Below are 23,745 nucleotides of genomic sequence, written 5' to 3'. Positions count from 1 at the left end.
GGATTGAACCTGGGTCTCTGGTGCTGAAGGGCACCAGCTCTACCACTGCGCCACAGTGCCACCCTTCCTCGTGCATCTCCAGGCCCTTACCCTCCTTTACAACAGAGACTTTACTGCCATGTTATTATTATTGCTTCTTTCGACATCTCCTTCTACCACCTTTCCTGCCATAAATTATATTCTTGCACTTTGCCATTCACAGCAATAAGACAAGTCCAAGAGAAGCACATGCCAATGCATTTAGTGACAACAAAATGTATAAAGACGTACCCAAATGTTTGGCTGCTGAGACATCTAAGTGATGGGAGTAACTCAGCAGGTTAGGCAGCATCTTTGGAGAACATAGACAGACATTTTATAACATATAACATATAACATATAACAACTACAGCATGGAAACAGGCCTGTCCGGCCCTACCAGTCCACGCCGACCATTCTCCCTGTCCTAGTCTCATCTACCTGCACTCAGACCATAACCCTCCAATCCCCTCCTATCCATATACCTATCCAATTTACTCTTAAATAATAAAATCGAGCCAGCCTCCACCACTTCCACCGGAAGCCCATTCCATACAGCCACAACCCTCTGAGTAAAGAAGTTCCCCCTCATGTTACCCCTAAACCTTTGTCCCTCAATTCTGAAGCTATGTCCCCTTGTTGGAATCTTCCCCACTCTCAAAGGGAAAAGCCTACCCACGTCAACTCTGTCCGTCCCTCTCAAAATTTTAAAAACCTCTATCAAGTCCCCCCTCAACCTTCCACGCTCCAAAGAATAAAGACCCAACCTGTTCAACCTCTCTCTGTAGCCTAAGTGCTGAAACCCAGGCAACATTCTAGTAAATCTCCTCTGTACCCTCTCCATTTTGTCGACATCCTTCCTATAATTTGACGACCAGAACTGCACACCATACTCCAGATTTGGCCTCACCAATGCCCTGTACAATTTCAACATTACATCCCAACTTCTATACTCGATGCTCTGATTTATAAAGGCAAGCATACCAAACGCCTTCTTCACCACCCTATCCACATGAGATTCCACCTTCAGGGAACAATGCACAGTTATTCCCAGATCCCTCTGTTCCACTGCATTCCTCAATTCCCTACCATTTACCCTGTACGTCCTATTTTGATTTGTCCTACCAAAATGCAGCACCTCACACTTATCAGCATTAAACTCCATCTGCCATCTTTCAGCCCACCCTTCCAAAAGGCCCAAGTCTCTCTGTAGACTTTGAAAATCTACCTCACTATCAACTACTCCACCTATCTTAGTATCATCTGCATATTTACTAATCCAATTTGCCACACCATCATCCAGATCATTAATGTAAATGACAAACAACAGTGGACCCAACACAGATCCTTGGGGCACTCCACTAGACACTGGCCTCCAACCTGACATACAATTGTCAACCGTTACCCTCTGGTATCTCCCATTCAGCCATTGTTGAATCCATCTTGCAACCTCACTATTAATACCCAACGATTTAACCTTCTTAATCAACCTTCCATGTGGAACCTTGTCAAATGCCTTACTGAAGTCCAAATAGACAACATCCACAGCCTTGCCCTTATCAATTTCCCTGGTAACCTCTTCAAAAAATTCAAGAAGATTAGTCAAACATGACCTTCCAGGCACAAATCCATGTTGACTGTTTCTAATCAGGCCTTGATTATCCAAATAATTATATATATTGTCCCTAAGTATCTTTTCCATTAATTTTCCCACCACAGACGTCAAACTAATAGGTCTATAATTGCTAGGTTTACTTTTAGAACCTTTTTTAAACAAAGGCACAACATGCGCAATGCGCCAATCTTCCGGCACCATCCCTGTTTCTAATGACGTTTGAAATATTTCCGTCATAGCCCCTGCTATTTCTGCACTAACTTCCCTCAATGTCCTAGGGAATATCCTATCAGGACCTGGAGACTTATCCACTTTTATATTCTTCAAAAGTGTCCGTACCTCCTCTTCTTTAATCCTCCTAATTTCCATCACTACTCTACTTGTTTCGCTTACCTCACATAATTCAATATCCTTCTCCTCGGTAAATACCGAAGAAAAGAAATTGTTTAATATCTCCCCCATTTCTTCCGGCTCAGCACATAGCTGTCCACTCTGACTCTCTAATGGACCAATTTTATCCCTCACTATCCTTTTGCTATTGACATATCTGTAGAACCCCTTGGGGTTTACTTTTACATTACTTGCCAAAGCAGCCTCATATCTTTTTTTTGCTTTTCTAATTTCCTTTTTAAGATTCCTTTTACATTCTTTATATTCCTCAAGAACCTCATTTACTCCCTGCCGCTTATATTTATTGTATATCTCCCTCTTTTTCCGAACCAAGTGTCCAATTTCCCTGGAAAACCATGGCTCTTTCAAATTATTATTCTTTCCTTTCCACCGAACAGGGACATAAAGACTCTGTACTCTCAAAATTTCACCTTTAAATATCCTCCATTTCTCTATTATATCCTTTTCATAAAACAACAATTTCCATTTCACTCCTTTTAAATCCTTTCTCATCTCCTCAAAATTAGCCTTTCTCCAATCCAAAATCTCAACCCTTGGTCCAGATTTGACCTTCTCCATAATGATATTGAAACTAATGGCATTATGATCACTAGACCCAAAGTGCTCCTCAACACATACCTCCGTCACCTGACCCATCTCATTTCCTAACAGGAGGTCCAACACTGCCCCTTCTCTGGTAGGCACCTCTACGTATTGCTGCAAAAAACTATCCTGCACACATTTTACAAACTCCAAACCATCCAGCCCTTTAACAGAATGTGATTCCCAGTCTATATACGGAAAATTGAAATCACCCACAATCACCACTCTGTGCTTACTACTAATATCTGCTATCTCCTTACATATTTGCTCTTCCAATTCTCGTTCCCTATTTGGCGGTCTATTATACACCCCTATAAGTGTTGCTAAACCTTTCTCATTTCTGAGTTCCACCCAAACAGCCTCCTTAATCGAGCCTTCTAGTCTGTCCTGCCAAAGCACTGCTGTGATATCCTCCCTGACAAGCAATGCAACACCCCCACCTCTTGCCCCTCCGATTCTATCACATCTGAAACAATGAAATCCTGGAATATTTAATTGCCAATCGCAACCCTCCTGCAACCATGTTTCACTGATCGCCACAACATCATACTTCCAGATGTCAATCCAGGCTCTAAGCTCATCCACCTTTCTTACAATGCTCCTAGCATTAAAATATACACATTTAAGGGACCCATCATTTCTTATTCTCAGTTTATTTCTTTTCCCTTCTTTCTCTCCTACATATTGGGTCTGAGTGTTTCCCTTTTCTGCCTCCTGCCTCACACACTGCCTATTAGCTATCTGTGTTTGAGTCCCTCCCCCCAACCGTACTAGTTTAAAGTCTCCGCAGTTATTTTAGCAAATCTCCCCGCCAGGATATTGGTTCCCCTCGGGTTCAGATGCAACCCGTCCTTTTTGTACAGGTCATACTTCCCCCAGAAGAGGTCCCAATGATCCAGAAACTTGAAACCCTGCTCCCTGCACCAGTTCCTCAGCCACGTATTTATCCTCCACCTCACTCCATTCCTATTCTCACTATCGCGTGGCACAGGCAGTAAGCCTGAGATTATTACTTTGGAAGTCCTTTTTTTTAACTCTCTTCCTAGCCCCCTGAATTCTCCTTTCAGGACCTCTTCCCTTATCCTACCTATATTGTTGGTACCTATATGTACCACGACCTCTGGCTCCTCTCCCTCCCCTTTCAGGATATCCTGGACACGCTCAGACACATCCCGGACACCGGCACCAGGGAGGCAAACCACCATCCGGGTCTCCCGACTGCGTCCACAGAAACGCCTATCTGACCCCCTCACTATAGAGTCCCCTATTACTACTGCTCTCCTCTTCCTTTCCCTACCCTTCTGAGCAACAGGGCCGGACTCCTTGCCAGAGGCCCGGGCACCGTCGTTGCCCCCAGGTAGGCTGTCCCCCCCAACAGTACTTAAACAGTACTTATTTCCAAGGGGTACAGCCACCGGGGTACTCCCTAGTCCCTGCCTCTGTTCCTTGCCCCCCCTAACAGTGACCCACTTGTCTACCTCCCGTGGTCTAGGAGTGACCACCTCCCTGTAACTCCTATCTATAACCTCCTCACTCTCCCTGATCAGACGGAGGTCATCAATCTGCCGCTCCAGGTTCCTAATACGGTCCCTTAGGAGCCCCATCTCGTCACACCTGGCGCAGATGTGGATGTCTGGAAGACTATCAGACTCCCAGATTCCCCACATCTGACACCCAGAACAAAAAACTGCCCTGGCAGTCATACTCTCCAAACAAAGCCCCGCGCTCGGTTACTAAACCTACCGCCCGGCCGCTACTCCAACCGCTCCAACCGCCCACCCAAAAGAACTGAGTGATCTCCTGGGAGAGGCGAAAACCGGATTAAAAACCCAGGCCAATTTGGGAAAAAATCCGGGAAATTCCTCTCCGACCCCAAGCTAGGCGATCGAAACTAGTCCGGGAGATCACACAGGTCTTACTCCTTACTATCCCCACACAATCCCCACACACTACTTCCCAAGCAACACAGCTAGGTGCTGCTTGCTACTGCTGCTACTGCTGCTACTGCTACTGCTGATTTTGGGTTGGGATGCTTTTTCATACAGATTGTGGTGGTGGGGGGGGGGGGGGGGGGGGGGGGGGGGGGATGAAGGAAACTGTAAGAGAGCTGCGGGCAGAACAAAGACTGGCAATCAATAGGTGAATACAGGCAAGGGTTTTTTTTTAATGGGTAGATGGATAGACAAAGACCAGAGACAAAAAGACAAACTGGGAAATGGAACTAGCATAAATAACTCTTTATCTGGGTTCAGCATGGCACAAGGCACAAGACTAGATTCTGCACACATGTATCTGAGATGCCCTGAACTAACACATTCTCAAAAAACATACGTTTTTGAAGATTACAGCAGTTTCAGGTTCTTTATTCAGAAACACAAAACTACTTCTCAGGATATCAGAAAACAACATCATTAATCACACGATTTAATAAACACACTTTGAAAGTCAAATTATTCACACTTCATTTTTGGAAACATTCATTAAATATCTGTGAAATGATGTACGGCAGCATCGTCATACTGCAGGATATATTGAAACAGACGATACTCCAGCAACAGACTGTGGGACTGACAATGTGAAAGACACAAAAAATAGAAAACACTGGATATATACAGCAAGTCAGGCAGCATCTTGGAGAGAGAAACAGTTAGCTGTCCAGGTCAAAGGCCTTTTGTAAGCACAAGACAAAATGGTGGAGAAACTCAGCGGTCAGGCAGCATCTGTGGAGGGAATGGACAGATGATGTTTTGGGTCAGGACCTTTATTTAGATTGCTCTTTATTGTTCAAATGTTTCTGCAACTTTAACTGTTTCTCTCTGCACAGATGCTGGCTGACTAGTTGAGCATTACCAGCATTTGTTTTTGTTTCAAATTTCCAGAATCTATAGTGTTTTTTATTAATTGAAGAAAAGAACATATGTATTCAAGCTTTGTCTTTTGACAAATCCCCACTCCACTGTCCTGTCCAGTTGCATTAACATTTGACAATAACATTTGAAAGAATCAGTAAAAGAATGTAAACACTTCCATCAGTATTCCATGCTGCAACATTATTTAATAATCCAAATCCATAGATCTGGACACTCAGGATAAATTGCTTTCAGCAAAAGCACTTTTAAAGCCCTGCAATTGATTTTGTTAGATCCACTCTAATTATTACCGATGGTATTGCATTCATTACTGGCTGCTTCTTGATGTTCTTTCTTCTGTACTATTGCAGAAACATAAAAATTAGGAACAGAGGGCCATATGGACTTTCAAGCTCACTTTACTATTTAATCAGATCACAGTAGATCCTCAATCATAATACTATATTCTCACTGTTCTCGTGCCCCTTGATGTATTTTTCTGTCTGGAAATCCAACCGTCATCTTAAATATATTCAACCACTGGGCTTCCACAGCCTTCTGTGGTAGGGAATTCCACGGGTTCACCACCCGAGTAAAGATATTTCTCATCTCTGAGATTGTGAGCACCTCATTCTAGGCTTCTGAGCCAGATCGAACTTTGCCAACAGTGTCTAATTTGTAGGTTTTAATGGGATATCTTCTGATCCTTCTCAACTCTAGTGAATACAGGCATAGTGAATCCAATCTACCAACCCAGAAATCACTCTGATGAGCTGTTATTGAAGTCCCTTTGCAGCAGTCTTTGGTATGGAATTGAAAATTGCACACAACGCTTCAGGTCTATGTATTTGGAAGACGGCATCTTTGCTCCTGTACTCGTATCCTCTTTCAAAGAAGGGCGACATTTTCATACTCAGTTATCTCCATATACATTTATCACCTCCACATAAAGCAGTTTCCTCAACTGGCTAACATCACTTCCTGGTCGAAGAACCACCTGAAGACTCGAGATGCAGCCTCTTTGGCTGTGGAGGACATTTGGGGACGTCCACGTCCTCACCTGCTTTCCCTGATCGGAGGCAATCTCTGGCAATCTGCCTTCAATCAGGGGAAGCCACCCCAAGGTATCCTGGCAGGAAGAGGCTGCTGCCAGTGAGGGGAGGCAATTCACTGTTCTTGTGTACATTTGCTGCTTTGTGCTTGCATTTGTACAGGATAAAGCACAAACAGGCCATAGAATAATTCCCTTTCTGGTGTACAGGAAGAATGAAAGAAAGAAATGTTAAACTAATAATAAGAGGTAATCAGCATAAATCCATGAATTAGTCCTGGAAATTCCTCACTGAGCATTTCATTGAAGGATAGACATCTTTACCAAATTCATCAACAAACATGAATTTTAATGTAATTTACCTTTACAAAGTAGCAAAGTACAATGCCAAGGAGCACAGGGCAAAATAACTTGCTTTCAAACCCATCATTTCTCAATCAACTACACATCTCAGTCAGATGGAAAATATTATACATAGTTTTTGCAAAAGAATGAACCAAGCAACAAACAACTAAACCATTAATTATCGATACACTTGAATAATCTGTAAATCAGGCAAAACTGAACAGTCTTTGACCTGAAACATTAACTATTTCTTTCCGACCTGCTAAGTGTTTCAAGTATTTTCTTTTTTTCTTTCAAATTACCAGCATCTGCAGATTTAGATTTTTAATAAACTGTGACTCATATAAACTTAATATTATAAAGCATCCTTTTTAAACGGGTACAAAACAGCCAAGTAATATTTCAAGTACCAATGGTATCACTTGTTTTCAACTTCAATCCTCTTATCCAGCAATGGCTAAAATTGTAGTTTTGGACATCTTTCAATTATTCCATCTCATTTCAACCAGAGCAAGAAAATAATGTTCAAAGTTACAAGGAGTGTTGTCATTTGGGAAATGGAAGGGACTGCAGAACCACAAGGGTTAAAATTCTCTCAGAGAACATACTCCCTATGTGGTTGCAGTACAGAAACAAATACAAAAAATAATTGCTGTGTATGAAATGAAAATGCAAGAGTCCAGTTGCCCATGCGGACTGAGCCTGGAGGTTATTGACTCGGTGAGAAGGATTCAACCACCTCTTCACTGCAGCCTCATGCGTTTCTCAGGAGGAGCTTTCGTTGTTGAACTCTGCTGCGAGTTCTTTGTAGACTCTTTTTCTTCATGTTTGATTGTTTCAGTTGTTGGCTCAGGTTCTTTTTTCACCTCCACTGAAAGGCAAAAATATTAACATTCAAAAAAGGCAGTCAATATATTTATCTAAAAGCCCACACAATTAACTTGATGTGCCAGAAAAAAACCTCACCTGGTATAGGTTTGTCTCCAGATTTTGGCTGAAAATAAAAACAATGTCAATCAATATATTTTTTAAAGGTATTCAGAGACCTTCATAAGATAAGATCAAATAAATTCTCCATTGTTTCATAGTAACACCCTTCTCGCTATAATGAGGTCAATGTTTATAAAGGGAAACTCTCTATTGTACTCCGCATTTCAACAGGATGAGACTGACTCTGGAAGACAAGAAATTAGTTAAAAAATAGAGCACGAGCAAACAAAAGGGACAAGCTATTATTTTCTGAAACAGACCGGAAATACCACTGAACTTCCTGTTCAGCAATCCCATGAAGTCATTGTCATTGTCAACCCTCATGGTCCAATGGCAATAGTTGCAAGGTGGTGAAAGGCTGAACTTGTGTTTTTTTAATTGAATAAGTGGACCATGACTTAAAGCTCAGCATACAAAGGTGCAAAAGCAAACATCGTCTGCATACTGCGGCTTCTTGAGATAAACATGGTTCTGCTGTTAAGGCTAAATAGATTGACTCGTTTCCCATCTGTCAAGCAGAAGGTAGACACAAAATGCTGGAGTAACTCAGCGGTCAGACAACATCTCGGGAGAGAGGGAATGGGTGACGTTTCAGGTCGAGACCCTTCTTCAGTCTGATGTCAGGGGAGGGGGTGGTATGGGTAAGAAGGGACAAGTGGACCAGGGAGTTATGGCGGGAACGGTCTCTGCGGAAAGCAGAAAGGGATGGAGATAGGAAGATGTGGCCAGTAGTGGGATCCCGTTGGAGGTGACGGAAATGGTCCCAACCCATCTGTCAAGTAGATTAGTTCCGCTCCAACTATAATTTACATTGCAGGTAACGTGCAGCAGTGCAAAGAGAAAGACTGCGAATAGAGCCAAAGTGATCATGCAACTTTGCTTGGCATGAAACAGCAATAAGGTTGGACCTTCTGTGGACCTGATGCTTAATATAACAGTATGTGAGCCATTACTGGCTGCAGTAGTTGTCGGGTATGAATGCTGCCAAGATTGTATGGATGATGTAGCTTAGTTTTAGAGAAACAGGGTAGAGAGGCTCATCGACCCACCGAGTCCACGCTGACCAGCGATCACCCATGCACTATTTTTATCCCACACATTAGGACGAATTTATTGAAGCCAATTAACCTACAAACCTGCACATCTTTGGAATGTGGGAGGAAACCAGAGCACCCGGAGAAAACCCAAATGGTCACAGGGGGAAACATACAAATTCCGTGCAAACAGCACCCGAGGTCAGGATTGAACCTGGGTCACTGGCACTGTAAAGCAGCGACTCGACTGATGTGCTACTGTGCAGCCCGAGGATGATGTGGAGAGAATGAACAAACTTACTTTACATTTGCAGCAAATCATTGCAATTTCATCCATGAAGGTGAATTGAAATACCAAAGTACAATGCGTAAATAATCCTATTCAAATCCACTCTGTGAGGGGGTTGTTTAGTGAACACATTGACCATTTTTTTAGTATCACCTTTACTGCATAACAAAAAACCCGTTTTAACTTCGATCCTATTAAACCTGAACTAGTAGCAGTGTGTCCTCGTGCAAAAAAGTACAGCCAGATGGTTTTGGTATTAAAAGTGGTCTCAGAAAGTGGCGTATTCCAGAGGTTCCTCAGAGTTGAATGCTGCTGAGACAATCAGCTAAACCACATTGAAACCCATCTGCCACCAATGCAAATTGTAGGATTCAAACCATTTGTTCTCCCTGCACATTGTGGAATTAAGGGAACATCACACAGTCGGCAACGGTGTTCTTCTGCACTCATTGATATATTTAACAAAAGCGTTGACCAGACAGACCTGAATGTACTTGGGCTGGAATTTCTGCCGGATATCCAGAAGTAACATGTCCACTCTCTGACGCTGAAATATTGAACTTGGCTCCTCCTTCTTCTTTGATTTTGGTTTTACTTTGTCTGTTTGGGAGAAACAGGGAAAACGACACAACATTTCAGATATCTTCACGGCAAACAATTACCCTTTTAAATGGAGGCACAAAATATTGCAGATGCTGGTATCTTGAGCAAGAAAAAGAGAGCCACTGGATGAACTCAACTGGTCAGGCAGCACAAGTGGAGGGAAATAGACAGTCAATGTTTCAGGTCAGGACCATTCATTTCGACTGAAAGAGTAGAGGGGAAGAAGACAGTCAAGAGGTTGGGGAGAAGGTTGGGCAATAGTTCACAAGAAATAGGTGGGCACGGGTGAAGTGGGCTTGATTGGCAGATAAGTCAGGTGGAGAGAGAAGGGTAGAGATAGTGACAAGTCTGGGCAGTGTTAAGTGGAGAACAAAAGGCTGATCAGCATCCTTCCCTCTCCCACCTCACTCTTATCTGACAATCAACCCCTCCTCACGTGCACCACCTATTGCTTGCAAGCTTTTGTCCCACATCTTTATACTGTCTACTTCCCCTCTTCCCTTTCAATCATAGTTTTAAAAATGACCAAAGAGAGCAATCTCAGGATTACCCCCGGTGTCACATACTAGTCAGTGCAGAAATAGGAGGATAAAGCAAATAACTGCATGACTGGAGTGACATGCAGGAGATAGAACTTTAGATTTCCTTGGAAGGTGGGAACTATACTAGTTAGATGTGTTACACTTCAACAGGCGTAGCACCAAAATGATCGCAGGAAGGCTTTTTGGTGCTTTTGTGGTGGATTTGAACCAGCTCAGATACGGAATAGTGACCTGAGTTAGATGGGAGAGAAACAAGGCTAGAGGTTAAAAATGTAGTGAGCAAGCAGGCAGCAGAAACAGCAGAGAAAAAAGTTAAAGAGTATGGGATAATGTTCAAAGCCTAAACTTAATGATGCTCTAACTAATGCATGTTATATCAGCAACAGGGCAGGTGAATGAGTGGCATGAATGGGAGTAACTGGATATGATCCAACATGGATCCCAACCCAAAACATCACTGACCCATGTTCTGCAGAGATGTTGCTTGACCCGCTGAGTTACTCCAGCAGATTGTGTCTTTAATTTGTAAACCAGCGTCTGCAGTTCCTTGTATTCATGTTACCATTACGGAAATATAGCTGCATGCTGACCAAAGCTGGGACACTAAATATCCCACGGTTAACAAAGTTTAAGAAAAGTAGGCAAAAAGGAAAATAAATCTGGGTAGCAATATTAATAAGGAATGACATCAGTTCAGTAGTTAGAAAGGATAGTGCCTCAGAAGATTGTGGTATAGAACCAGAATTCATTTTAGGTGATGCCACTGAAAATATTGGAGGAATTATTTACAGTCCCACAGAAGGAATTGTGTGTAACACATGGTATAAATGATTAAATTAGTGAAAATGTGTCATTGTGGTGCGTCTATAAGCCCGAAATAAAGGCGAGGAGCCAGGTATTTCGGGAGGGATTTGTTCGTTGTTGTTCTCTAGTCCGGTCGAGTCTGCTAGAGAGATCGCGCCTAAAATCCCATCCTTTATTCCTGTAGCTAAGGGCCGAGGGGTTCGATAGTGGTATGGCCCGACCCTTGGGAGCCGCCACACCATTGTATTTGCAATGTTTAGTTTTATTATTTGCATATGTACTGAGGTAAATATGAAAGCCCTGTTTTGTATGTTATGCAATCTGATGAGATAATACAAAACATAAATAGAATCATCAAACTCAAGTGCAATAGGCAGAGCAAAGTAAAATATACAGAATGCAGAATAGGCGGAGCAAAGTAAAAGATACAGAATGCAGAACATTTTTCCCAGCATTGCAGCGCATCAGTTCCATAAACAAAGATTGATGTCCACAATAGGGTAGAGGTGAATCGAACAGTACCCTAGCTAATTGAAGGATCGTTCAGAAGCCTGATAACAGAGGGGAAGAAGCTGCTCCTGAGTCTGGTGGTGCACACTTTCAAGCTTCTGTACCTTCTGCTGGATGGGAGCAGGGAGAAGGTGAAATGATCAGGGTGGGACAAGTCTTTGATTATGTTGGTTGCTTTCCAGAAGCAGTGTGAAGTGTAATTACAGTCAATGGTGGAAAGTCTGGTTTGCATTGCTGCAATTGTGGGGACTTGAATCTATACGTAGACAAGGCAAATCAAACTGTAATAACACAGCAAATGATTCATTACTGCACATGTACACAAGATGAATTTCTTGATCAGAATGATGAGGAATCAACAAGGAAACAAATTTACTTCTGCGCAACAAGAATTAAATGATAATCTTATGGTAGAGGTCTTTACGAAATATAATATAATTTTACATCAAGATTAAAAGTAATGTGGTTCAATATAAATCCAGAGTTGTCTATCTAAACAAGGGAAATCATTAAAGGTATGGGACTGTAAACAGAAAATGCTGGAAGCACTTAGCAATTTAGTCAGCATCATCAGAAGAAGGAATTAATGATTTCTGGAACATAGTTGTCCAAGAGGAGAGGTTGAGTAATATGGGTGATATTTACACTAGAAGCCTAATTAGTGATCTTATTGAAAGATAGAAAATTCTTATAGGTTAATAAGGTATAGGCTGAGAGCCCTAGCTGGGAGCTCTGAACCACGAAACAGTCTGAAGATAAGCGGATGGTCATTTAGGACTGGAAAATAGACAAAATTGCTCAGTCACAAGGCTGGGATATCGCAAATCTCTGGCCCAAAAGGCTGTGGATGCTCAGTCATTATTGTATCTTAGACCGAAATTGACTAGTATGATGAAATCACAGAACGTTTATTGCATGAAAGGTTGCTGTTTAACCCATCATGTCCACGTTGGCTTTATGTAAGAAAGATCCAGCCAGGACCATTTCCCCATCCTCTGTCTGCACCCCTCTATTTTTTTCCCCATACACTCATCTAACTTCTTTGTTAATGCTGCAATTGAATCGTCAACCCCCACGTTGCTGCAGTCAATTCCAATCCATTCCAGTGTAATGCAATTTCCCTTGATGTCACTTTAGGTTTGTTAGCAAACTGCCCAAATCCTATGTTTGTTGGTCTTTCATTTTCTGTCAATTGGAACAGTTTGCTCTCTTATGGCCTGCAATTTTTATTATTTTAGATTGCTCTACGATTTTCCACCAGCAGATGGCATGCTACTAACAGTTTCAGAAAATGGTCAATTTTGGAAAAAAAGTATGTGATAACTTACCCCTTTCTTCTTGGTCCTTGAAATGCCACCAGTATCCTTTAGAGGGATGGTATCGGCAGTAAGACATGGATTCATCAAAGGCAGACTGAACTGCGTGAATTGCTGTCAGCTATTTTTAGAAGAAAATGGAATTGAAATAATAGTTACCAAATAATAATTGTCTTCAGCATAAATGAACTATTCATAACATACAATATTTTCGGCTGGAAAAAGAACATAGAGTTTATCACATTGCAACCACAATGCCAGATGTCTCCTGCAGAATGTTTAAATGGTATTTCAAGGGCTTGCATTTGTTAAGATGGACATCATTTGGACATAGCAACTGCATGTAAGCTGCGTAGATCTGACAGCAGTGGATCTGCATCATTCATGAAAGCAACTCCGGTTTGTTTTTGAAGTTTACTAATTACAGTCTTTAACTTTAGAGCTGTCGGTTCCCTTTTTACATTTATTGAATTCTTGCCTTTTCTGAAATATAAATAGAGATGACAGGAACTGAGATATCCAGCCATGCAAAACTGTTGTTGTTACACTAATTACAGGATGTAATAACAGGATACGAGAGAGAAAAGAAGGCATACTGGTTTCCATCTCTGGAAGAGAAACCGCAATTTGAACTGAATTCAAAATAAACTGGCCTACATGGATGATGTAGTGTCCGTATTGATCATGTATATTTGGTAGGAACATCAAATACACTTATTCAAAAAAACATGAAGAAAAATCACCTACCATTCTAGAGTTTAATACAGATCCCAAATCAGGAGCTTGATACACTACTCCAGCAATTATATAATAATCAGCCAAAGGAGTAGCTGAAAAGGAGAAAAATTATGTTAAAATAAAGTAAACAGCAAAAAATAATTTCTTATATATTAGAGTAAATTTTCTAATATGGTCCAAAAGATAAATAATCTTGAACCAGATATTAAACAAGTAATACTTCAGCGGATACTGCTTTAAATCCTGGTTTTTCAGCATAAGCAGCCCCGGATAATAAATCAGAGATGAAATGACTGGATTGGTTTATTAGGAAGCTATAGCAGGAAAACAGACCCACACAAGGAGTCTGAAGAAGGGTCTTGACCCGAAACGTCTCATATTTGTTTTCTCCAGAGATGCTGCCTGACCCACTGAGTTACGCCACCTTCGCTAATCTCAAATGTTCTTTGTAGTCTATTTTCTTCTCAAGCTACTCATTAGCATAAAAAGGCATGGGGGGAGACAAAGTTGCTTTTATGTGATACAACAGTACAAATCTCACAGTCAATTGAAGTGCAGTGACTTATGCCAACAAAACTGAGTTCAACTAAACAATTCTCAGCAAAAATGAAGAGAATGAGCATTTTTGTTATTAACGCATGGAAACTAGGTTCCACAAATAACAGTGTGTGATCTTCAGCATCCACTTGAACATCACCCTTGCCAACAACCAGACTTCAATTTAAAATCCACATGCCAGCTCTTACAATGTATTAAGGTTGAAATATCAAAAGTAATTGCAAGTTCAAACCCTAACAGTGGATCATATCCATAACAGATTGACTCATAAGTAAGAAGACACTGGAGGCACACAAGATGGCTATTTTATGTCTTGCAGCTTTCTATGATTCTTTGAATGCCAGTGCGTTTACTTGAAGATGGATCACAGACAGTCATCTTGGGGTTTTTTTTAATGCATTCACAGGATGTGGATTTTGCAGGCTGCTAATATTTAATTGCCAATCCCTAATTGTCCTTGTGAAGGGATAGTGAGCTGCCATTGCATTCCTTGATGTATGGGTATAACCAAAGTTGTTAGTGAGGGCATTCCAGGATATTGGCCCAGTGACCACAACTCCATGGGTTTTAAGACAATTATGATCAAGAATATGTCTGGTCCTTGGGGGAAGATACTAAATTGGGTAGGGCAGATTACAGCATTATTAGGCATGACCTGGGGAGAGCAGTTTGGGAGCAGTTGTTATTGGGTAGTCCACGTCTGACAAAAGGGAGTTGTTTTAAGGCTAGCAGCTCAGAGTTCAGCATCAGCATGGGTTCCAGTAAGGAGGAAAGATGAGGATGGTAAGGTAAGGGAATCTTAGATGACTAAAGAGATTGTGAATTTAGTCAAAAAGAAATAGGAAGTTTGTATAAGATTTAGAAAGATGCAATCAGAAGGGGTTTTTGAGGAATATAAAGCAAACAGGAAAGAACTTGAGTGGGCAATTACAAGCAATTTATGGTTGGAGTCAGCGAATGTAGGCGAAGTACTAAATGAGTATTTTGCATTTGTACTCACCAAGGAGAAGACATGGATAACAGTGAGATCAGTGTGGAGAATATGAATATGCAAGGACAGTTTGAAATCAAGGAGGGGGCGATGTTAGGGCTCTTGAAAAACATTAAGGTGGATAAATCCCAAGGGGCTGATGGAATCTATATAATTGGGAGAGGCAAGAGAGGAGATTGCAGGAACTTTGCCAAAGATTTTTGATTCTTCCCTAGCATAGACAAGTTCCGGAGGTCCGGAGAGCAGAGAGAGCTGTTGCTTTTCTTAAAAAGGAAAGATATTCCAGGATATTGTAGGCCAGTGTCCTCTAGTCTTTGATATTTCTATCCTGGAATAAAAGCTACAGCTGTCTGCCCTATCTATGCCTCCTACATGTTATATACTTCTATCAGGTCTCTCCACAGCCTCTGACGCTCTAGAAAAAACAATCCAGGTTTGCCCAACCTCTCCTTATAACTAATGCTTTCTAATCCAAGCGACATTTCACCTCATTGAAACTTACCGAATAGTGAAAGGCTTGGATAGAGTGGATGTGGAGATGCTGGTTCCACTAGTGGAAGAGTCTAGGACTAAAGGTCATAGTCTCAGAATTAAAGGACAATCCTTCAGGAAGGAGATGAGAAGGAATTTCTTTAGTCAGAGGGTGGTGAATCTAAGGAATTCTTGGCCACAGAAGGCAATGGAGTTTGTCAATGGATATTTTACAGCAGAGGTAGATAGATTCTTGATTAGTACAGGTGTCAGGGGTTATGGGGAGAAGGCAGGAGAATGGGGTTAGGAGGGAGAAATAGATCTGCCACGATTGAATGGCGCAGTAGACTTGATGGGCCAAATAGCCTATTTCTGCTCCTATCACTTATGACCTATTCTGATAAATCTCTGCACCCTGTCCAAAGACCCCATGTCCTTCCTGTAATGAGACAACCAGAACTGCACACAATATTCCAAATGGGGCTGAACCTACGTCTTATAAAGCTGCAACATTACTTCCCGACTTATACTCAAAGCCCTGACCAATGAAGGATAGCATACCATACCATTCTATCTACTCTTATTGCCACTTTCAAGAAGCTATTAGTTTAGACCCTAAAACTCCTTTTCATATCAATGTTGTAAAAGGTCTTGCCATCAACTGTATATCTTCCCCTTACATTCGACTTCCCAAAGTGCAACATCTCACAGTTGGGTTTATTCTAATCTCCATCTGCTATTTCTCTGCCCATTTGTACCTGACTCTACATCGCACTGTATACTTTGGCAGCCTTCCCCACTGTCCGCAATTTCACCAATTTCTTGCTTTGTACATTCAAAACGTCTGGATAAAAATCCCCAAAAAATCACATTTTTCTTTGTTGCAGGTATTTGTTATTTAGTTATTTGTCTTTGCAAGTTGGAAAACAAAAGAGAATTTGCAATTGACTTCCACTGAAATTCAGTTTCCATGATAAATTCTAAAGGTTCACTATATCTAGCACACCAAGGTTGTACGCCATTGTAAAGCTATTCTTATGACAGCTTCAGTTACATAGAAACGTCTTACCTTGGGTTGGACTGTGCCTGTGTTGCTTTCGAATAATATACAAAATAGGTTCTTGTGCATGTAGCAGAATGTATTCCAGACCAGTCATGTTACTAAACCGACAAAAAAATAGCAGGGTGAATTGATCAGGTTGATTCATCAGCAATCATTGTTCTCACATTGCTTCTCACACAAAAGAGTTGCAAATGAAAGGAAGGCCTGGATGATGAACTCTTTAGGTGAAAGAGGTGAAACTAATTTTTAACCATCAAATCATTTACCCACCGTTCCCCAGAATCTGACATCCAATCACAACATAGTCCCAAAACTCAGGACACAGTAAAGAAGCTTGCTGTCCTACTGATTGTCAAACTCACACAAGGGGCAAGTAGCTGAAGTATAAACAGGATTACCCCATTTTATTTGTAATCACATATATTGCAGGTAACTGGATTGTCTCCTGCATTTTGACGATCCAGTTACTGACAATGCTGTTATAGTGTTAGAAATATGAAGCAATTTTCCCATTAAGATTACTTAACGGGTCCTTTAACAGTTATCACAGTGAAAAGACAGGGTTGAAATCAATTATTGCCAGCTGCTTCCTGAAAGCTGAAACCAATTTACATCACAGATTAGCTCACGTTTCCAGCTCTGGGCAAGGCAGACACATTTGTGGTTCTGCAAGTTTGGTTTGCAGGTGTATACTGCAAACACTTAATTTTCAATCTGAACTGAACCATATATATGGTCAGATTCTCTGCACTGCAAATAGATGAAATAATAAATGAAAATATGGCAAAAATCAAACAAAACTAAACATTTCATTCTATTATAAACAACTTATCCAGCACACAAAACCTGCACCTCTATTTTCAAGCTTCATTTAAAAAAATATTTATTGTACAAATTTGTTGCTTTAGATACCAATCATCAATCTACTAAAGCTCTCCATCCCCCCCCCCCAAGTCACACCAGCTTCTCGCTCTCACCTAGCAAATAGATAACAATGGCCTGTTTCCTTTATCATCGTTACTTTTTTGCATATCTTTCATTCATTTGTTCAATATGTCTCTACATCACCGTCTATATCTCTCGACCCGAAACAACACCCATTCCATCCCTCCAGAGATGATGCCTGTCCCGCTGAGGTACTCCAGCATTTTGTGTTAATCTATAGCTAAATATCATATCCAGTCATCAAACATAAAGGGACTAATATTGCAACATGTGGTATATTCAATTAAGGTTGAAAACAGGGACCACCATTTTGTTTGATCCATGGCCCCAGTACGGCTCACCCAGATGTTTCATGAGTGAAGGCACGCTCCAGATCATAATGCTGGTGATTCATTGATGGGAATGATTGGTGACACTAAACACAAACTAAACATCTGGCAAAATAAGAACTCACAAAGACAACATGAAATTTTAATTTATTGGGGAATAGAAGAATCTTTGAACCTATAAATAACAGGTGGGGGGTCAGCATGGCACAACACAAAAGCAGACTCTAACTTGATTACAAAGCTACAGCAGCAGAATAGCATGAATGGTACTGTGAACCTTATCCGCCAACACCTATTGGATGTTATGCAGTAATCTGAGGGAATTGTCAAAAAGAACTGCACTTTGGAGCACATTGATCAAGTAATACCTACTGTAGATGGTCCAGGCTAAGCCGTTGCATTTTGACTACCTCATTGTTGCAAGTCCGATCATAAAATGGGTTGCTTCTTTCAGAAAAGTAGTCAAGTACATTCCCTGGATTTAGAATTGGAATCCAAGCACTGTCTACCCATGAGATCCCCAGAAGGTTATCTGAAAGAAACAAAACAGCACAAATATAAAGTGACATTTTTTTAAAATAGGCTTTAATTAGATTAATGCATACAGGGAGAAAGTAAATAGCTGCTGTGCAATGGCAACTAAATTTACTTGTTGAGGTAACTCGATATTAATTCAAAGGATCATCGGTTATCATATCATATCATATCATATCATATATATACAGCCGGAAACAGGCCTTTTCGGCCCTCCAAGTCTGTGCCGCCCAGCGATCCCCGTACATTAACACTATCCTACACCCACTAGGGACAATTTTTACATTTTACCCAGCCAATTAACCTACATACCTGTACGTCTTTGGAGTGTGGGAGGAAACCGAAGATCTCGGAGAAAACCCACGCAGGTCATGGGGAGAACGTACAAACTCCTTACAGTGCAGCACCCGTAGTCAGGATCGAACCTGAGTCTCCGGCGCTGCATTCGCTGTAAAGCAGCAACTCTACCGCTGCACTACCGTGCCGCCCAGGTTAATCTTATAAAATCTTATACTGGTTAATCTTATAAATTCTATATTTGCAGAATACAAAGTCAAACACAATATTTTGTTTATTCTTCTGTCAAACACAAATAATGTGATTAATTATGTGTAGGAAGGAACTGCAGATGCTGGTTTAACCGAAGATAGACCCAAAATGCTGGAATAATTCAACGGGTTAGGGAATATATGCGGAGTAAAGGTCGAGACCCTTCTTCTGGCTGAGAGGGACTAATGTGATTTATTTTGTTGTTAAGAGTTTGTGGTATTTTATTGTGCACACCAAGCACTTTCCTACAACAGTGCATACAATCAATAGACAATAGACAATAGGTGCAGGAGGAGGCCATTCGGCCCTTTGAGCCAGCACCGCCATTCAATGTGATCATGGCTGATCATTCTCAATCAGTACCCCGTTCCTGCCTTCTCCCCATACCCCCTGACTCCGCTATCCTTAAGAGCTCTATCCAGCTCTCTCTTGAATGCATTCAGAGAATTGGCCTCCACTGCCTTCTGAGGCAGAGAATTCCACAGATTCACAACTCTCTGACTGAAAAGGTTTTTCCTCATCTCAGTTCTAAATGGCCTACCCCTTATTCTTAAACTGTGGCCCCTTGTTCTGGACTCCCCCAACATTGGGAACATGTTTCCTGCCTCTAACGTGTCCAACCCCTTAATAATCTTATACGTTTCGATAAGATCTCCTCTCATCCTTCTAAATTCCAGTGTATACAAGCCTAGTCGCTCCAGTCTTTCAACGTATGACAGTCCCGCCATTCCAGGAATTAACCTAGTAAACCTACGCTGCACGCCCTAAATAGCACGAATATCCTTCCTCAAATTTGGAGACCAACACTGCACACAGTACTCCAGGTGCGGTCTCACTAGGGCCCTGTACAACTGCAGAAGGACCTCTTTGCTCCTATACTCAACTCCTCTTGTTATGAAAGCCAACATTCCATTGGCTTTCTTCACTGCCTGCTGTACCTGCATGCTCCATAATCTGTTAAGCCTGTAAGAATGTTGAGTTTCAACACGATCTCTCATTCTTTTAACTGCAATAAAATATGTCCAGTCTTTATAATGTGTCCACATACAGCAAATCCACCATCTCAGGGACCAGTGCAGAGAACCTTAATTATACACCAATGGAAAATTTATCTTTTTTACTGAGACCAAAACTATGTACAATAGTCTTAAGTGTGGTCTCACAATTAAAGCCAACATGCTATTTGCCCTTACCTACCAATGTCTTATGTACAAGGACAGTCAGGTACCTTTGAGATAGATGGTGACTAACTGGGGCCCCAATTACCAATTCCAGTGGTAATCCAGTAAACACAGCCTTCAGCCTGAAAGATATCCGTTTTCCTAGTTTTTGTTCTCTGCTGTTAATCAATTCCCATCCTAAGTATTTCATTGTCCAATTCCAAGTGTTGTAAACTTGTTGACCAAACTCCTCTATGGGACCTTACAAATCTTCACAATCTCAAAAGGCATTATATAAATGCAAGTTTGTATTCTTTCTTAGTTCTATCTCTCCCAAAACTCCCTCAAGTCTCTGAACGCCTTCTGAAATCCACCAATATGGAAAAATATCCTGTCTCTACTCCCCACTCTCTTATTAATAGTCAGAACCTATTCCTACAGAACCACATGAAACCTTTTAGAATATGGGCCTTTTAGAATATGCAGAATTTGGGCCTTCGGCCTACAATGTCTGTGCCAAACACAATGCTGAATTAACTTGATCTCTTCTGCTTGCACATAATCCATATCCCCCCCCCCCATATTCATGTACCTGTCTAAAAGCCTCTTAAATGACAGTTTCCATTACTTCCCTTGGGAGAATGTTCCAAGCATCCACCATTCACTGTGTAAAATAAACTTGCCCTGCATATCTCCTTTAAGCTATCCTCTTAACATTTCCACTCTGCAAAAAAAGTTCTAACTGTATACCTGTCTATGATTCGCATAATTGTATAAACTTCTGTCAAGTCTCTCCTCAACCTCTGACACTCCAGAGAAAACAGTTTTGCCAGCCTCTCCTTGTAGCTAATACCCTCCACACAGCAACCTGATGAACCTCTTCTGCGCCCTCGCCAAAGCTTCCACTTCCTTGCCCTATAGGGGTGACCAGAGCCGCACATAATACTCCAAGTGAGGCAGAACAAAAGTTTTAGAAAAGGTGCAACATGACTTCCTGACTCTTGCACTTCATGCCCTCTCAGACAAATACAAGATTTTTACCATTCTATGTGTGCTGTCATTTTCAGGGAGCTATGAACATGGACCTCAAGATCCCTCTATACATCAATGCTTTTGAGGGTTTTGCTATTAACTATATACTTTATATTTGACCTCCCAAAGAGCAACATCTCAGTAACTTGGATTAAACTTTGTCTGCAATTTCTCTACCCATATCTGTAACCTGCTGGATATCCTGCTGTATCCTTTGACAGGGTTCCTCAGTTTCCAACTCCACCAATTTTTGTGTCTTCTGTAAATGTACTAACCAACCCATCTAAGGTATTTATTCACAAAATGCTGGAGTAACTCAGCAGGTCAGGCAGCGTCTCAGGAGAGAAGGAATGGGTGACGTTTCAGTCGAGACCCTTCTTCAGACTGAACCAACCCATCTTAACCAACCCATCTATATTTTTATCTCAGTCATTTATATATAATCATAAACAATAGAGGTCCCAGAACAGATCCCTCAGGGACACCATTGATCACAAACCTATTAATTAAAGATGTTGTACTTTTTTAATCGTTATCTCTATTTCGTAATTATTATGGAAACTGAATGAAGGAATATGTTTTCATCAATTAAGCAAAACTAAATTCATTGCAGTTCCGTTCTCAAATGCTTTATTCATGCTTTCTTCAAGTCAAGTTTTAAATTTTAAAAATGATTCAGTGCTGAGAAATGTTACGAGACAATCACCCTAGACTGCTGATGGCTAAAAACTGGAAAGCAGCAGAGATTTATCAGAAAGCATATCCTGCTTGGCTTAATTATATGATTTACTTGCAGTTAAGATGAACATGATAAAAACAATCTTTCATTCATTTGTCCTACATCTCCCTTCATCGCCGTCTATATCTCTCGTATTCCTTTCCCTGGCTCTGTCTGAAGAAGGGTCTCGAACCGAAACGTCACCCATTTCTTTTCTTCAGGGATGCTCCCTGTCCCGCTGAGTAACTCCGGCACTTTGTGTCACTTTGTGTCTGTCTTCGGTTCAAACCAGCATCTGCAGTTCCTTCCTACACAACTAATGTGACTTGGTTACTTTGTAATCGGACTAGAAACAGCTGTCTTTCTCTTCTCTCGTCGGCTTCCTACTCAAAACGGTGCCTGATCCCAGCTGATCGCTTCCGCAGTCCGCTAGCTCACTCCGTGAGAGCTTCCTCCGCCCCCACCGCTAGTGAGCGGGGCCCAGAGCCGCGACAACCCACCTCTGCTGTCCGCCGCTGCCGCCGCCGCCGCCATGTCAGCTACCGCTCGGCGCACAGTCGCCGCGTCATCGCGAAACGGCGCGTTCCGATGACGATGGTCGGCTGAGCCGAGACTGAGGAGGGGGCGGGGCGAGGATGGTCTCCTAGCAACGGCCCTGACTCCTGGGGCAACCTGGGTGGTCCACCTGAGGTCCAGAGCAAACCTGCCCAAGGTGAGGGTAGTGCACCTGAGGTTTCACAGCCAACCTGCCCAAGATGATGTGGTCCACCTGAGGTTCAGAGCAAACCTGCCCAAGATGCTGTGATCCACCTGAGGGTCAGAGCAAACCTGCCCAAGGTGACGGTAGTGCACCTGAGGTCCAGAGCAAACCTGCCCAAGGTGAGGGTGGTCCACCTGGGGCCAGAGCAGTGATCCAGAGCCAACCTGCCCAAGGTGATGTGGTTCACCTGTGGTCCAGAGCAGTAGCCCAGAGCAAACTTCATGTGGTTTCTTGAAAGAATAAAACAACTTCCTGTGGTCAAACAACAGACCCAGAGCAACTTACGACATCCAAACTATGATCAGAAGCACGCATTCTACATTTTCCTTGATCGTCGTCCTCTTTGATCACTCGTTTTCACATCTTACCCTTCCATAAATCCCCAGGGCCTAATGGTCTGCATCCCAGGGTACTTAAGGAGGTGGCTCTAGAAATTGTGGATGCATTGGTGATCATTTCCCAATGTTCTATAGATTCAAGATCAGTTCCTGTGGATTGGAGGAACTTAAGAAAGGAGGGAGAGAGAAAACGGGAAATTATAGACCACTTAGCCTGACATCAGTGGTGGGGAAGATGCTGGAGTCAATTATAAAAGAAGAAATTGCGGAACATTTGGATAGCAGTAACAGGATCGTTCCAGTCAGCATGGATTTACGAAGGGGAAATTCATGCTTGACTAATCTGGAATTTTTTGAGGATGTAACTAAGAAAATGGATAAGGGAGAGCCAGTGGATGTAGTGTACCTGGACTTTCAGAAAGCCTTTGATAAGGTCCCACATAGGAGATTAGTGGGCAAGATTAGAGCACATGGTATTGGGGGTAGGGTGCTGACATGGATAGAAAATTGGTTGGCAGACAGGAAACAAAGACGGGTCCCTTTCAGAATGGCAGTCAGTGACTAGTGGTGTACCGCAAGGCTCGGTGCTGGGACCGCAGC

The 23,745-nt window shown here is 41.9% G+C and overlaps 1 protein-coding gene across 2 annotated transcripts; it reads right to left on the bottom strand.

The window, feature by feature from the left end:
- Window positions 1–4,853: 4,853 nt before the first annotated feature.
- On the bottom strand, window positions 4,854–22,600 carry med6 (mediator complex subunit 6). 2 transcript variants are annotated; one of them, XM_078407121.1, is made up of 8 exons: window positions 22,548–22,600; window positions 18,427–18,586; window positions 16,787–16,878; window positions 13,707–13,789; window positions 12,972–13,080; window positions 9,669–9,784; window positions 7,838–7,865; window positions 4,854–7,742 (listed from the first exon to the last, which is right to left on the bottom strand). In XM_078407121.1, the coding sequence occupies exons 1-8, from the start codon at window positions 22,579–22,581 to the stop codon at window positions 7,615–7,617; spliced, it is 750 nt and encodes a 249-aa protein (XP_078263247.1). In that variant the 5' UTR covers window positions 22,582–22,600; the 3' UTR covers window positions 4,854–7,614. The 2 variants fall into 2 exon arrangements, with proteins under 2 accessions (XP_078263247.1, XP_078263248.1); XM_078407122.1 differs by lacking the exon at window positions 22,548–22,600 and adding an exon at window positions 22,382–22,464.
- Window positions 22,601–23,745: the final 1,145 nt, after the last annotated feature.

This window comes from Rhinoraja longicauda, chromosome 10 (assembly GCF_053455715.1).
Source record: "Rhinoraja longicauda isolate Sanriku21f chromosome 10, sRhiLon1.1, whole genome shotgun sequence".
Taxonomy (NCBI): domain Eukaryota; kingdom Metazoa; phylum Chordata; class Chondrichthyes; order Rajiformes; family Arhynchobatidae; genus Rhinoraja; species Rhinoraja longicauda.
The sequence above is the reverse complement of the archived record's forward strand: the minus strand, read 5'-3'. Positions and strand labels throughout refer to the sequence as shown.

Bases quoted from the DNA above. Each gene is read 5' to 3' on its own strand.
- med6 (XM_078407121.1), bottom strand. From the start codon at position 22,581: ATGGCGGCGGCGGCGGCAGCGGCGGACAGCAGAG. The intron at 13,081-13,706 runs GTAGGTGATTTT...TTCTAAAAATAG, and splicing joins CTGTATTAAACTCTAGAATG to CTGACAGCAATTCACGCAGT. The intron at 9,785-12,971 runs GTAAGTTATCAC...TCTCCCAAACAG, and splicing joins CAAGGACCAAGAAGAAAGGG to ACAAAGTAAAACCAAAATCA.